The sequence below is a fragment of the Syngnathoides biaculeatus genome, chromosome 18 (assembly GCF_019802595.1).
Source record: "Syngnathoides biaculeatus isolate LvHL_M chromosome 18, ASM1980259v1, whole genome shotgun sequence".
Classification (NCBI taxonomy): Eukaryota; Metazoa; Chordata; class Actinopteri; order Syngnathiformes; family Syngnathidae; genus Syngnathoides; species Syngnathoides biaculeatus.
Window position 1 is genome coordinate 14946503 of NC_084657.1, and position 13635 is coordinate 14960137.

The window sequence follows — 13635 nt, forward strand, 5'->3', positions numbered from 1 at the left end:
CATCCTCGAAATACAGGAGTTTCTTCCGTCGTAATATTTGTGCCGAGATGGCTAAAAATCCTTGACACAAGCACTCATACTAACGTTAGCTTTAGCTCTGGGCTCGGTGCGTCTTAACTGCACTCGGGTCTCCACTTTTGCTGCAGCTCCTAAAGTCTCCTAATGGATAAAATGAGACCAGACGTGTAAAAACAATCGATAGTCGTTCGCTTCCATCGTTCAGATCGTCCACCATTCAGTGAAGTGACGTTCCGCAAGGCAGCCTTTGAAGTCCCTTTACTTTCTCGAAGATTTTTAACATTCCACTTCTTGCGCGTATCTAATACTTTTCTGCAAATGACATTGTATTTTCCGTCTTTCCCACCCACTTGGCAATAATTTTTCCCCTTTCTCCTCCATCCCCTGCCCCTCCACGCTGGTGATTAATTAGTCAAATCTGCCGCTGCCACCGCCGCAGCGTAGCTTCCATCGCTGCGTAACTCCACCGTAAGACGGGAGTAAACAAGCACGGAAAAAATACGAGATGATAAAAAAGGAGAGAACAACAGGAACGGGGCGGGGGGGGGGGGGGTTGTACTCCTCATTAAGAGGCTTGCCCGCTTCTAATGGGAAAGTTGGAAAAGTGGCTTACAAAGTCATTGGAATCAAGTCAGCGGCGTGAGAATTCACAACCATCCCTCGCCGTCGGAATGTGATCAAAGCTTTTGCGAAAAGGTTCCGACTAATCAGTACACAACAAGATACACCGTGCAAACTCCCTGGCGTAGCTAAGTTAGCGGTACCAGTTAAGAAGAGAAGTTCCATATCTGTCAGCAAAAGGTTAATTGCGTCTGGTGAAAAGGAAAGCCACTTTTTGTGTTTGTGTTGTTTTTGTCCCAGGAAGGAGCCGATTCACTTTTCTATCATTAAAATGAGGCGACTGCTTTGCTGGTCTGCCTCACGTTTGACGTTCAGAGTTTGAATCTTGACTGCGGCTTTCCTGTGTCTTAATTGAAAGTGAGTGTTTATGCAGGTTTTAGGCCTGCATTGCCTGGCAACCAATCCAGGGTGTGGTGACGAAGTGCTGCCTCTACCAATGAAAATAGACTCGCTCCATTGCAATGCCCTCAACTCCAACCCGGTTGTCATGGCAGCTATAATCTGCATTGGCCCTGAAGTGAGCTCATTTGCATGGAGTGGACCGCCCCCTCAAACAGGCCGATTTCATCTATTTCATTCATTTTATTATGTAGTTGTCCATGCATCCCTTGTCTTGGCATTGGAGTGAGCAGTGGCTCACTTGCAGAAATCTGGACCGCCTCCTCAAAACCAGCTAATAATTTCCGACAACATATTGTGCTAAATGTGCTATCATTTTTAATCCTTGGAGTATTTTGGCAAAAGCCCGTCATAAACACCTGGGAACGACTTTCAATTGTAAATATATCGCTTAAAACTCCACACTCAAGGACAAAAGAAAGAATCCGGGTGTGAATGGCTTTTTAAAATCGGTTCCATGTCTGCTTTTGAGCGGTTTTGCATCCTTATATTGTCGGGGAATTAGCGTGCATGTAATTAGACCAGGTGCCATGATTCAGAGCCGGCGGCAGATAAGACGGGTGAGCAGGTGCCTTGGCGGATGAAATAAGACCGGTCCGCCCGAGCACACGGTCTTTGTGCGTCGTCAGTAAGGAGATATGTCGTCCTTTTAAATCTCATCATAATGCTATTAGCGTTGCTACTGAGCGGCCCTCCGCCGGCTCTCTGGCGGGGGCCTTTTGTTGTCACGCACGCCGCGCAGACTTCCGACCGAGCATTATTGAATAATACTGTCGACGTTAACCATTTGGATGTCGTGGGACATATTTGGATGGGTTTTCTCGATGTGATGCTAACATGCTAACGTCACTTTAACGGAAAGAGCACAGTGTTACGGTGGAGTAGCATCACACAACGTGTTGTGGTGAGATGGTCCACTTAAATTTTGTTGGGAAATCCTGGAAAAACTCCGTTTTTGCATGCAATATTTTCATGGCAATTTTTCATTTTTTTAAAATAAATGTTTCACATCTAAATATTGTCAGCTAACGTTACAGTACAAGCGAGGTCCCTTTGTCTCAGCCGCTATCCCCAAAAGAGAGGACAGTTAGTGCTGCTTTTTTCTATCTTAGCACCAATTTATTTGACGCATTTTGATCTACTATCCACAAAACGTAAGGGCAATGAAAAATATGAGTGATTAATAATAAAAGATGATAAATGACTCACGGAAGGCGGTGTAAAACTCGTGCAGGCTGAGGTGTCCGTCGTTGTTGTAGTCGTCGTAGCGGAGCAGGTCCTGCATGGTGCAGTGCAGCAAGGCGTTGTCCAAGTGCTCTTTCATGGAGATCTAACATAACAATACAAACGAAAAAAAAAATCCATTATTTTATTTAAGAAAACGAAAAACTAGGGGAACATGTAGTGGAGAACCCAACAAATGTGAAGTTGCAGCGACAAGTAAGGTAAAAGGTAAATGTGAAACATCACCAGTGATAACGTGAACAATATAAGTTCAGAACTCTGATCAATCCCTCCATCAATCCATTTTCTTTGCCGCTTATCGTCATGAGGATTGCGGGGAGTGCTGGAGCCTGTCTCAACGGGCAGCAAGCGGGGTACACCCTGAACTGGCTGCCAGCCAATCGCAGGGCATATCAAGACAAACGACCACACTCACAATCACACCTCCGGGCAATTGAGAGTGTCCAATTAATGTTGTATGTTTTTTGGGATGTGGGAGGAAACCGGAGTGGCCGGAGGAAACCAACCCACGCACAGGGAGAGCATGCAAACTCCACACAGGCGGGGCCGGGATTGAACCCGGGTCCTGTGAGGCCAACGCTTTACCAGCTGAGCCGCCGTACCGCCTGGATTTAAGTATATATTTTGTAAAATAAAAAGCAAAATAAATTAAATTATTGCAATACTAAAATAGGCCAAAAAGTAGAAGTGAAAAAAAAAACAAATTGGATAAAAAGAAAAATGAAGAAGAATTTTTAAAAAAGAAAATATTTCAAATAAAAATAGTTTAAAAATCAACTGACAGGTCGACTCCAATATCAAACAAAACAGCTGAAAGCAGTTTGTACGAATAGATTTTCCAGTGAAGTTTTGCGGTTTGCCCGACATGTTGCTTTTCAGTCCTCCAGCAATGATTTTGCAGTCTTAAAAATGGCCCCCATTTGGGTTGACCTCCGCCAATTGACTGTCTCCAGCGCAGCTGCGCGTGTCGAGGCAGATTAAAGGGACATGACAAATTTAATTTAAATATTTTCGGGCCTCCAGCACGCTGAAGCCGTGTGTTCCACTGATAGCGTCTGATCTGACCGTGGGCATGCGCATTGAACACCCCCCGCCCCACCACCAAAGTGCGGAGGTTTTTTTGGGTTTTTTTTTTTTTTTTTTTTTTTACAAAGACCACCCGCGCTTGTGTCTGTGACTTAAAAAACCATTGCAATTTTTGTTTTTTTTTTTTAGACATTCCACGGCTAAACTGTTTCAAGCCTTTTCAGGAGCTGCCAGTCATCATAATCTTTTGTTGCATCTCAACACAATAAACTGGCGCTAATTAAAAAAAAGAAGAAGATTATTTCTATTCCTGCCTGTAGAAAGTCAGCCATAAATCACGCTGGAGTTTTAATTTAAAACAATTGAGCGCTGCGTTGGCAACACTGGTGGAAAGGTGACAGAAGATTAATTACTTGCAATGTTTTATTTAGATTTGGTAAGACGCTTAATAATTTCTGCTCTGGGATTGTTTTTGTTTTAAGGCATCAAATAACGAAAAGAGAGGAGGTTTTTTTGTGGCTATATTTGTACAAATACTACAAATATTTTGTTAACCTTGGTGATGTGAAGTCAACAGTCGCAAAGTTTAGCTAATTTACAGGATACAGTCATTTTATGTTTATACAAATAATGTGCCGTACAAATACTGTTTGCTAATACTGCATTTAGTTTTGGCAACATGAAGTTGGGCACCACAAAGATTTGGCACAATGTAATTTATCTCAATACAAAGGAACAATATATTGTACTATACTATACTGTACATTGCATAATTAAACTTCTGTGATGTGAAGTGGGCCACCACAATGTCGAACGATTTTATTTTTAACTTAAAGTGAGGGAAAAATAATTACCATTTGTGAGGGAATAAAAAAAAAAAAAAACTTTGTTCAAATGAAAGACGACGACATCACTCCGGTCACGCTGAAATCAAACTTACTGTTATGAATACTGTAATGTCAATTTCTAAAATTTCAAACTATAGGAGCTGATCAAACGTGGCAGAAAGTCAACACTAGCGAGCGAAGTGCTCACGTGGCTATTTGAAGTTGTTGCTGTTCTATTTAAATCGTATAGAGGGTGGTAGTGAACTTTGTTTTTTTTTTTTTTGTTTTTGAGTGTTGCAAACCGTTGAAAGCGATCAAGAAGGAATTCCTGCCGTTGGTGTGCTTGTAATGCTAATCATAAGGCTAAGACAGGAGCTTATAGACTGTTTTGGACTTATGTCACACACGTTCACCTTTAGAACGCGGTCGCCATTTTGGTTTGGTGAATTTGAGTAAACAAACCGTAACCAAGCAGGAATCATTTCAGAAAGGCGTATGAATGGGGGCGCACTGCTTTGTTTTCGGTTCCTGAAACAAAAGTGGGCGTTCTAAAGCGTCTTTCTTTCGACTGCCAGCTGTGATCAAGAACCAGTGCAAGAAAACGGAACAGTTAGCAACCAAACGGCGACAACTGCGGCTGTCTCGTATTAGCAGAGCCGATCCAGCAGCCAAGTCATTCCCTTACCTCAGAGTTTGCTCGGAGCATTTCGTTCTTGCTAAGTATTGGATACCTTTTAGAATTTCACACCTACTTTGCAATAACTATGTTCTGTGAAGGAGAAGTATAACACTCGTGTGTGAATGGATTGCGTGTCTCCGAAATCTGTATTTTCTGTTTTATTATAATAAGTTTTCAAAAAACGAGTTACCGCACCGCTAGCTGTTTCGTGAGTTGAGTTAAAAATGTAGCCGTGGAAGTGGAGAAAGAGGTGCGGGCTCCACTTGGGACTCGTCCCGGTCGAACCTCTCTCTCTCTCCCTCTCGGGAACAAAAACGAAAATAATAATCTTCACCTCTTTCGTTGGTATAACCAACAGAATTTAACACAATGCTGACTATAACCACGCGGTACATATTCAAATTGCATTGTGCAGTACACTAACCTTAGCAGTGTGCTTACAATGGATACCGCCGCAAGACGAACCCAGCCATTGATAAATTGGTTGTAGATCTCCAGACCTTTCTTAGTTGGTCCATGGTGTAAGTGGTTCTTGAGAAGAAGAGAGAGTTGACGATGTCTGGCTAGGTTAACGACGCCCACATTTCTCACGTTTCTCCAAGGCACGTGGGTCGATATTGTCGATCAAAGCGCGCTTCTTGTCGTAACAGCTTCTTGAAACAACATTCATTGAGCCCCGATAACTTGCCAAAGTCTTTTTAGCCATCATGTCGTCACTTTTCACGGTCATACGAACATTTGTTAATTCCGGTCTATATGCAAAGGCCGCAGTGTGAACCCATCCAACATGGCCACGTGCCCCGGCTGTAGTCACGTGGTCGAAAACAGTCTATAAACAGCACCCTTTGTAAAGTGACTTTAGCCAGCTTTTGCTGTTCCAGTAATGTTGTGTGGGTAATGCTAAAGACAACAGAAATGATTGATGCTAACCATAATTTGACTATCAAATCATTTCGACCCCAGCCCACCTTCTCCAGTTCGTCGCCAACCAGTCGTCCGTCCTGGTCCACGTCCAGGTACTTGTACATGGTGTCCACCAGCACCCGCCTGGCATCCATGTCCCTTTGCTGGTTGCGTTCGGTTTCGGGGCTCCCGGGGGTGGTTTTGATGTCCAGCAGCAAGCTCTTCAGGCGGTTGTACTCCGACATGGTGCATGCGTTACCTGCGGCAAGAGAAAACCAAGTAAGATGGTTCACCAGAAAAACTGCTGACTCAATTGATTGAAATGTGCTCAGTTGCTCAAATGCGCAAACTATAAAAGATGGACTTGGATGAGTCGAGTTCAGATTGTTATACACTCCTGGCACATTTTGCACAATAACATTAACTCATCTGCATAATTTGACGGCATGTCAGCTCCAATTAATTATGAGTAATCCACATGTATACAAAAGGTAAACATCTGCGTTTAGAACGGCTCAAGATCTTAGTCCTCCCCTTTGTTAAGGGGGGGGTGGGGGGGGGTGGAGGATTACACCGCCTTCTTGGAACCAGACGATACGAAGCTTTTTTAGAAATGGAGAGGCTCGACATTAATCGTGGGTGGCGGTGGCTTTATTTTCCCCGACAAGCTCCTCCAAAATCAATTAGGACGCCAAACACGTCTGCTGCACGCCTTGATGCCGGCGGAGGGATGCGTAAATAAACGACAGACGGCGGTGGTGACCGGGATCTTTTTTTTTTTTTTTTTTTTTTACCCACTAAGCTTTTTGACGGGAAAAAGGGAAAGACTGTCCGACCTGAATAAATCACACCGTCTGCTAGCCGTGCGACAACTTTCAAAGCCAATCAACAACAAACAACAGCGTGCAATAATCTAAAAATTTGTGATGTCACAGGAGCGTAACGACTGCCTCCTGCTATGTGGCTCCTGCCAGTGCCTCCTATCTGAATTGTTTTTTAAGTACAGTATAAATATTTAAAATTTAAGATTTTGTTCGCTTCTGAATTATGTTTTGACCATTTTAAAAAAATGTATATTTCGGTTAAATAATTTTTTTTTAAAGAAATTTATTTTTGGTGTACATTTTTATTTTAATATTTTATGTTTCTGCATGAATAAAACAAAGGACAGTATTTTTTTTTTTTTTTTTTTTTTTTTACCCACTAAGCTTTTTGACGGGAAAAAGGGAAAGACTGTCCGACCTGAATAAATCACACCGTCTGCTAGCCGTGCGACAACTTTCAAAGCCAATCAACAACAAACAACAGCGTGCAATAATCTAAAAATTGTGATGTCACAGGAGCGTAACGACTGCCTCCTGCTATGTGGCTCCTGCCAGTGCCTCCTATCTGAATTGTTTTTTAAGTACAGTATAAATATTTAAAATTTAAGATTTTGTTCGCTTCTGAATTATGTTTTGACCATTTTAAAAAAATGTATATTTCGGTTAAATAATTTTTTTTTAAAGAAATTTATTTTTGGTGTACATTTTTATTTTAATATTTTATGTTTCTGCATGAATAAAACAAAGGACAGTATTTTTTTTTTTTTAAATTTGTCTTTAAAAGCCGGGCTGATTTTAAACACCTCTGAATCCTTTTTTATTTCTACCCAGTAACCTTTTTAACAGGAATAAATGACCAGGTTTGATGGGAATAATTTCAAAAAAATCCAAAATTTGAATGCAGCATTCGAGGAAAGTGCCAAGCCACATTTAGCGATGCCACTGTAGAGCAACTGGGGGTGCTCGCTGCGACACACCCATAAAACATGCACATATCTTTACGCTTATGCAAAAGCGCGCGTTAGCTGACAAACAAAAGCCCCCCCAGCCCCAGCCCCAGCCCCCCCTGCTGTGAATCAAGCTCAGGGTGACCTGGCATCAAATCTGCCACCCGCCAAGCCATTTAGAGGTCAAAATAACGCCCAAACTTACATTTTACGTCACGTTTCACTATGTCAACAACACACAGGCGGAGTGTTTCAAAATAACACCAAAATGCGGGAAACGTGAAGGTCATGCTAACATGCTAGCATGTCATTTATATGGCTCATGGATCAACAGTGGGTTTAACTACCATTTTTTTTAAGCAGGTTAAAAGTACACGCAAACACGAATGGGAAGATATTAGAACAAAATGTAAGGACGCTCAGCTATTGTAGAAAATTGGTTATTAATGGGTTAGCATTGAAGAAAAAATTAGTAAAGTTCACTACCATGCTAGAAAACCAAGTCAGGCTAACTTATTTTTAAAGTATTTTTAACAGTAAGCATGTCATTCAGATATCAAACATATTCCCAGAGGAAAGACAATAGCAGCGATATTTACCCCTGTGGGTAAATGCTAAGATGCTAATAAGTAATGCTAAGTTAATGCAAGTTAGCAGTGTCGATAGAGAGAGAGAGAGAGAGAGATAGTGGGAGTGTATTTTACCAAAACGTATCAATGTTCACCCTTATTGTAGCAAGTATATTTTTATTTTTTTACAGATTGACATATATATTTATAGTGAGAACATGAAACATGCGTCAAAGAAAAGTTGGCCATGCTAACATGCTAATAGTTCGTATCAGCAGGTTAGCAGTTCAACAAAGAGCTAGGCTAGTCAACATTTTACCAAGAAGAGGATTTATCACATCTCGCATTCAATGTTGTACGTAATGCTAATCGGTTAGTTTAACATATTAGTGGTCAAATATACTGCTGTACCTCTGCTATTTTATTTTATTTTATTTTTTGTGCTTGGATAAATGACAATATGCCTTGGAAGATTGTTTTGAATACCCTCAAGGAACCTCCAAGGATGCAAAGAAACATTTTATTCCCAAATGGCAACCATCTTAGAGGAGGGAAGCAGGGGTAGGGTGAAGTGGGGGTGGGGGTTGATGATGCGTCCCAAGCGGCCATTTTACCATAAAATAATCCCCGACAACTCCAAAGTAATGATTCAGAGTGAGTCTCACTTTCTTGTGCTAATACATCAATTTCCAAGCCGCTTAGCCTCAAAAGGGACCCGGAGCCAACTTCAGGCGAAAGGCGGACTGCACCGTGAACAGGCCATGCTAATACATAAATATAAATAGAAAGAGGACAGATATTCAGGGGTCGAAGAAGCCTTATCAAGATGGATGCTGCTTGGCAGCCACTTAATGAGAAGTCTCACATTTTCGTGGCATTCGAGGTAAACAATAAAACACGTGATATAAACACAAAAAAATACGAAAAAGATCTGACGCAAGTATTACATTAAAATTTCACATCAAATGCAAAATCTCAATCACATCTGGATTCACAGCTTCTTTTCTGACCCTTTATATTATTATTTTTAATATATATATATTTTTAAATTCAACATTTGAAACATTTCGCTTTTAAGAACTAAACGTAAGCAACGTAATGACGGGCAAATGCAACCCCCCCCAATTTAGCTGTCTGATAATTAGCAAGCATCCACTGTGGCTAACGGGAACAATCTGAGGCCGTTAACAACGAATATGTGTCTTGCTTTGACTTTTAGTAGACTCATTTTGATTTGTTTTTTCCCCATCCTGTATGAAATATGGTTTCGGTTAGCCCCCGGCGCGCTCGTCGGCTCACTGGCAGCGCTGAAACGAGGTCACCATTAGAGAGGCGTGGCGGCGCTGCTGTTGCAGACAGCAGGTAGGGGGGGGGGGACAAAAAAAAAGGAAGACTGAATAACGGGCCCATTAAGCCAGAAATGGGAGCTAATGAAGGGGCAAATTAACAAAGCGCAAAAAAAAAAAAAAAAAAAAACAAATAACGTGTGTACAGGTACAAGCACGTGTTAACTTGCCGTCGGCAATCCGTGCCTATTTGTTTGCTAACCGGGTCACGGTCAACATGCGTTAAATCAATAACTCCATTCCATTTACGACTTACCACACTTCAACGTTAAGTCGGGACTCCCGCGACCCCTGTGAGGATTAGCGGCTCGGACCATGGATGGATGGTTGGGTGGAAGTCATTTTAGTACTCTTTTGTTTTTATTAAACCCGTAAAAGGGACATTTTGGGAATTATTAATTATATATATACACAGCGAGAGAGAGAGAGCGACACGGTGGGTTAGCTGGTAAAGTGTTGGCCTCACAGTTCTGAGGTCCCGGGTTCGATACTGGACCCGCCTGTGTGGAGTTTGCATGTTCTCCCCGTGGCTGTGTCCGGTTTCCTCCCACTCGAAATTGCCCCTAGGTGTGATTGTTGTGATTGCCCTGCAGTTGGCTGGCAAACAATTCAGGGTGTACCTTGCCTCCAGCCTGTTGACAGCTGGGATACGCTCCGGCATTCCCGCAACCCTTGTGAGGATAAGCGGCAAAGAAAATGGATGGGATGAATAATTGGACACTCTAAATTGCCCCGAGGTGTGATTACGAGTGCGGATGTTTGTCTCTATGTGCCCTGCGATTGGCTGGCAACCAGTTCAGGGTGTACCCTGCCTCCTGCCCCTTTACAGCTGGGGTAGGCTCCAGCACTCCCGGCGACCCTCGGGAGGATAAGCAGCGAAGAAAATGGATGGAGGGAGAGACAGCGGGGGGGAGAGAGAGAGAGAGGGGTAAGGGTTTTATTTGGGAGTCCTTTATTTGTAAAAAGGTCATCCATCCATTTTCTTTGCTGGTTATCCTCACAAGGGTCGCAGGGGTTTTGGAGGCTATCCCAGCTGTCAACGGGCAGGAGGTGAGGTACACTCTGAACTGGTCGCTAGCCAATCGCAGGGCACATCGAGACAAACAGCCGCACTCACAATCTAGGGGCAATTTAGAGCGTCAAATTCATGTTTTTGGGACATGGCAGCAAACGGCTGGATACTGATACTTTTTCATAAATTTGAAAAATACTCCGAATCTGTTGGATTTGAGGCTAGAATTCAAGGGGGAAAAAAAATAAGATTTCTTCTTTTGAGTCCACAAGATCTATCGCTAAACTTTGCCCCCTTTTCAATTTATATTTCAACGACAGTCCGTCGAGACAGCTAACTCGTCGGGCCGCTTCCGCTCGAAGCTAACAAACAAACAGCAGCGAACCGTTCGCAGTCAACTATGTCTGAACCCTCAGGATGACTCGCGGCGGAGCTTAAACCGCAAAGAATCGGCGTCGCGGGGCATCGCCAGAGTTGATTGCAAAACCCCCCGAGATTTGCGGACTAATGAATGGAGCGGGAGCAATTAACCAACGAGGAAGGAAGGAAGGGAAATACAAGTAATTAGCACCCTAAACAGAGGATTAGCCGCCATCTTCACGTTCATAACGAGCCACCCAAGCCCCAAAAAGAAGACAAAAGTTATTATTTTTGTCCGTGTCTGCGTGCACGCTATAAAATAAGACTGGTAAATTAGTTCAATCTTCATCATATATTCCCCATCCCCAAATTAATAAATAGGAATGATCTTTTCATTGCTACGCTCTCAGAAAGGATGAAAAGTCTGTCTCTCGCTCTTTCTCTCTCTCTCTTTTTTTTTTTTTTTGATTAATGAGCCTACGTGGCCGGCTCTAAAAACCAAGACCGCGGGAAAAAATCTTGCTGATGCGAGTCAAAAGTCACTTACGCTAATTCAGCTCTGACCTCAGATAAACTTTCTTGGACGTCGTTAGAAAAAAAAGATTGTTGAATTCTCTCGTGGGCAGACAAAATTCACGACTGCTTGGAAATTGAGATTGAATTTAAATACAATTCTCGAAAATGTGGTAAAGTCATGCTAATAATCCACGAAATAGAATGTTTCTGACGTAAAATGAGAAAAATACAATCTGCAATCAAATCCAAGATAATCTAAATCTAATAATTAAAAAAGAAAAAAAAAAAAACACAAAATCTCTGTCCCGCGTGTTTTATGCCTCCGATACCATCGTTGCAGCGGGGAAAAAAAGGCCGAAGATCTCCTGCGAATCATCAGACAGGAGGCGGCAGAGGAGGTCTCGGCGCGCCAAACTGGGTCGCCCGCCGAGGCGAGAACGGAAATTTTAAACGCGACGCCGTGATTGATGAGCGTGGCCGCCCCGCCCCCACCCTGGCCGCACCCCCATTTGCTCCCGTCTTCAATTACCGCCATGAATAAATGCATCGATCCGTCTTCCGTCTGCCCGGGACGTACGTCAACGGCGGATGCCATCAAACGGCGCTTGTGACAAGATGGTACGCTGCGCGTCATTTATTAAAAATAAACCAGGAAAAGAAACTGCAAGATTTTTTTGATTTCCTTGACACTCACGCCAAGCAGCCACTCATGTTTGCGCGTTTAACTGATTCTTAGGATGACATCCATCATTTCAATGTGAAGTTATGTTTTATGACAGGATCCTCACCCTTGTTAAATGTTGTCTCCACCCCTCATAGATGCCTCATACCCACTGCAGTTAAGTAAACTCCACTCCAGGACAGTACATGATTGATTTAAGTATATCCAACTAAAGTCTCTTGTAGCGCGACAAGCAAAAAGTTCTGGCTGCTCGCTAAAGCGAACCGATTCTCAAATTCTCTTTCAGTCAGCCCGTTTCTTCTCCTTCATTTTTAATTTTCATATCGCCGCCGTTGCCGAGATTAAATGCAACGCGTTTGATCTATCGGGGCGCCCGCAATCTCCCACTCGCTTCCTCTCGAGGGTCCCGAGATGAATCGGCATGCCCGATGTTGGAGCAGAATTTGAAGATGGGGGATTAATGCGGCTTACTTACATCATGGCTGGCGCTGCTAGCTTTTGGACGCTAATTGACGCTTTGGGAATAGGGGTAATTGAGGAGTGTGGCGGGGGAGGGGGTTGATGGAGAAATAGCAGGGGTTCCTGGGGATCTTAAAGGGGAAATATTTTGGAAAATTGACCTTTTAATGTCAGCAAGTGTGAAATTGAACAAACAAAGTAGAGTGAACCCTCGCTATTCATGGGGGAGGGGGACTGGGCCCGACACCCAAAAGCAAAATTCCTCCGATAATTGAGGCCTGTTATAAGTGCAATAATTTCAACCCCAAAATTATTCAATAATTAGGGATATACAAAAAAAAATCAATGAGGTGACCTTGAAAATGCTGAAACGCATGTTACTGTATATACTGTGGCTTTAATTATATCCATCCATTCATTTTCTTTGCCGCTTATCCTCACAAGAGTCACGGGGCGTGCTGGAGCTTACCCCAGCGGGCAACGGGCAGGAGGCGGGGTACACCTTGAACTGGTCGCCAGCCAATCGCAGGGCACATGGAGACAAACAGTTGCACCCACAATCACACCTAGGGGCAATTTAGAGTCTTCAATTAATGTTGCATCTGTTTGGGATGTGGGAGGAAACCGGAGTGCGCGGAGGAAAACCACGCAGGCACGGGGAGAACATGCAAACCCCAGACAAGCGGGGCCGGGATCGAACCCGGGACCTCAGAACTGTGAGGCCAACGCTTTCACGCTGAGTCACCGTGCCGCATATATTAATTGGACACTAAATTGCCCCTCGGTGTGATTGTGAGTGCGGCTGTTTGTCTCGATGTGCCCTGGGATTGACTGGCGACCAGTTCAGGGTGTAACCCTGCCAGCTGGGATAGGCTTCAGCACTCCCGGCAACCCTCATGAGGATAATCAGTGAAGAAAATGGATGGATGGATATATATATATATATTCATACTGTGTATATATACATACACACATATATATGTATATATATGTGTGTATGTATATATATATATTAGTTATGAAAATGTGTCTCTCAAATTGTGACATCACAACGACGTTAATTTATTGTACAAACGCACTAAGTTCTTTCATTGTCTCGGGCGGTCGCTCGCTTGTCGGCCATATTGTGTTTTATTTTTCAAATAAGTTGGAGATGAGGGGGTGGGGAGTATTTGTGTTCGGCCATTATTCCGGGCCACACC

General features: G+C 43.1%; 2 protein-coding genes across 4 annotated transcripts in view; one reads left to right on the forward strand and one right to left on the reverse strand.

The window, feature by feature from the left end:
* Positions 1 to 13635, forward strand: part of LOC133492023 (uncharacterized) — a 99011-nt gene that overhangs the window by 70375 nt on the left and 15001 nt on the right. The gene's annotated exons all lie outside the window — the stretch shown is intronic.
* Positions 1 to 13635, reverse strand: part of fstl4 (follistatin-like 4) — a 167412-nt gene that overhangs the window by 30203 nt on the left and 123574 nt on the right. For all 3 annotated transcript variants that reach the window (XM_061803890.1, XM_061803892.1, XM_061803891.1), the window contains 2 exons: positions 5784 to 5977; positions 2248 to 2368 (listed from right to left, as the gene is read on the reverse strand). In XM_061803890.1, the coding sequence (XP_061659874.1) occupies positions 2248 to 2368; positions 5784 to 5977 (315 nt within the window). The remainder of the gene's footprint in view (positions 1 to 2247; positions 2369 to 5783; positions 5978 to 13635) is intronic.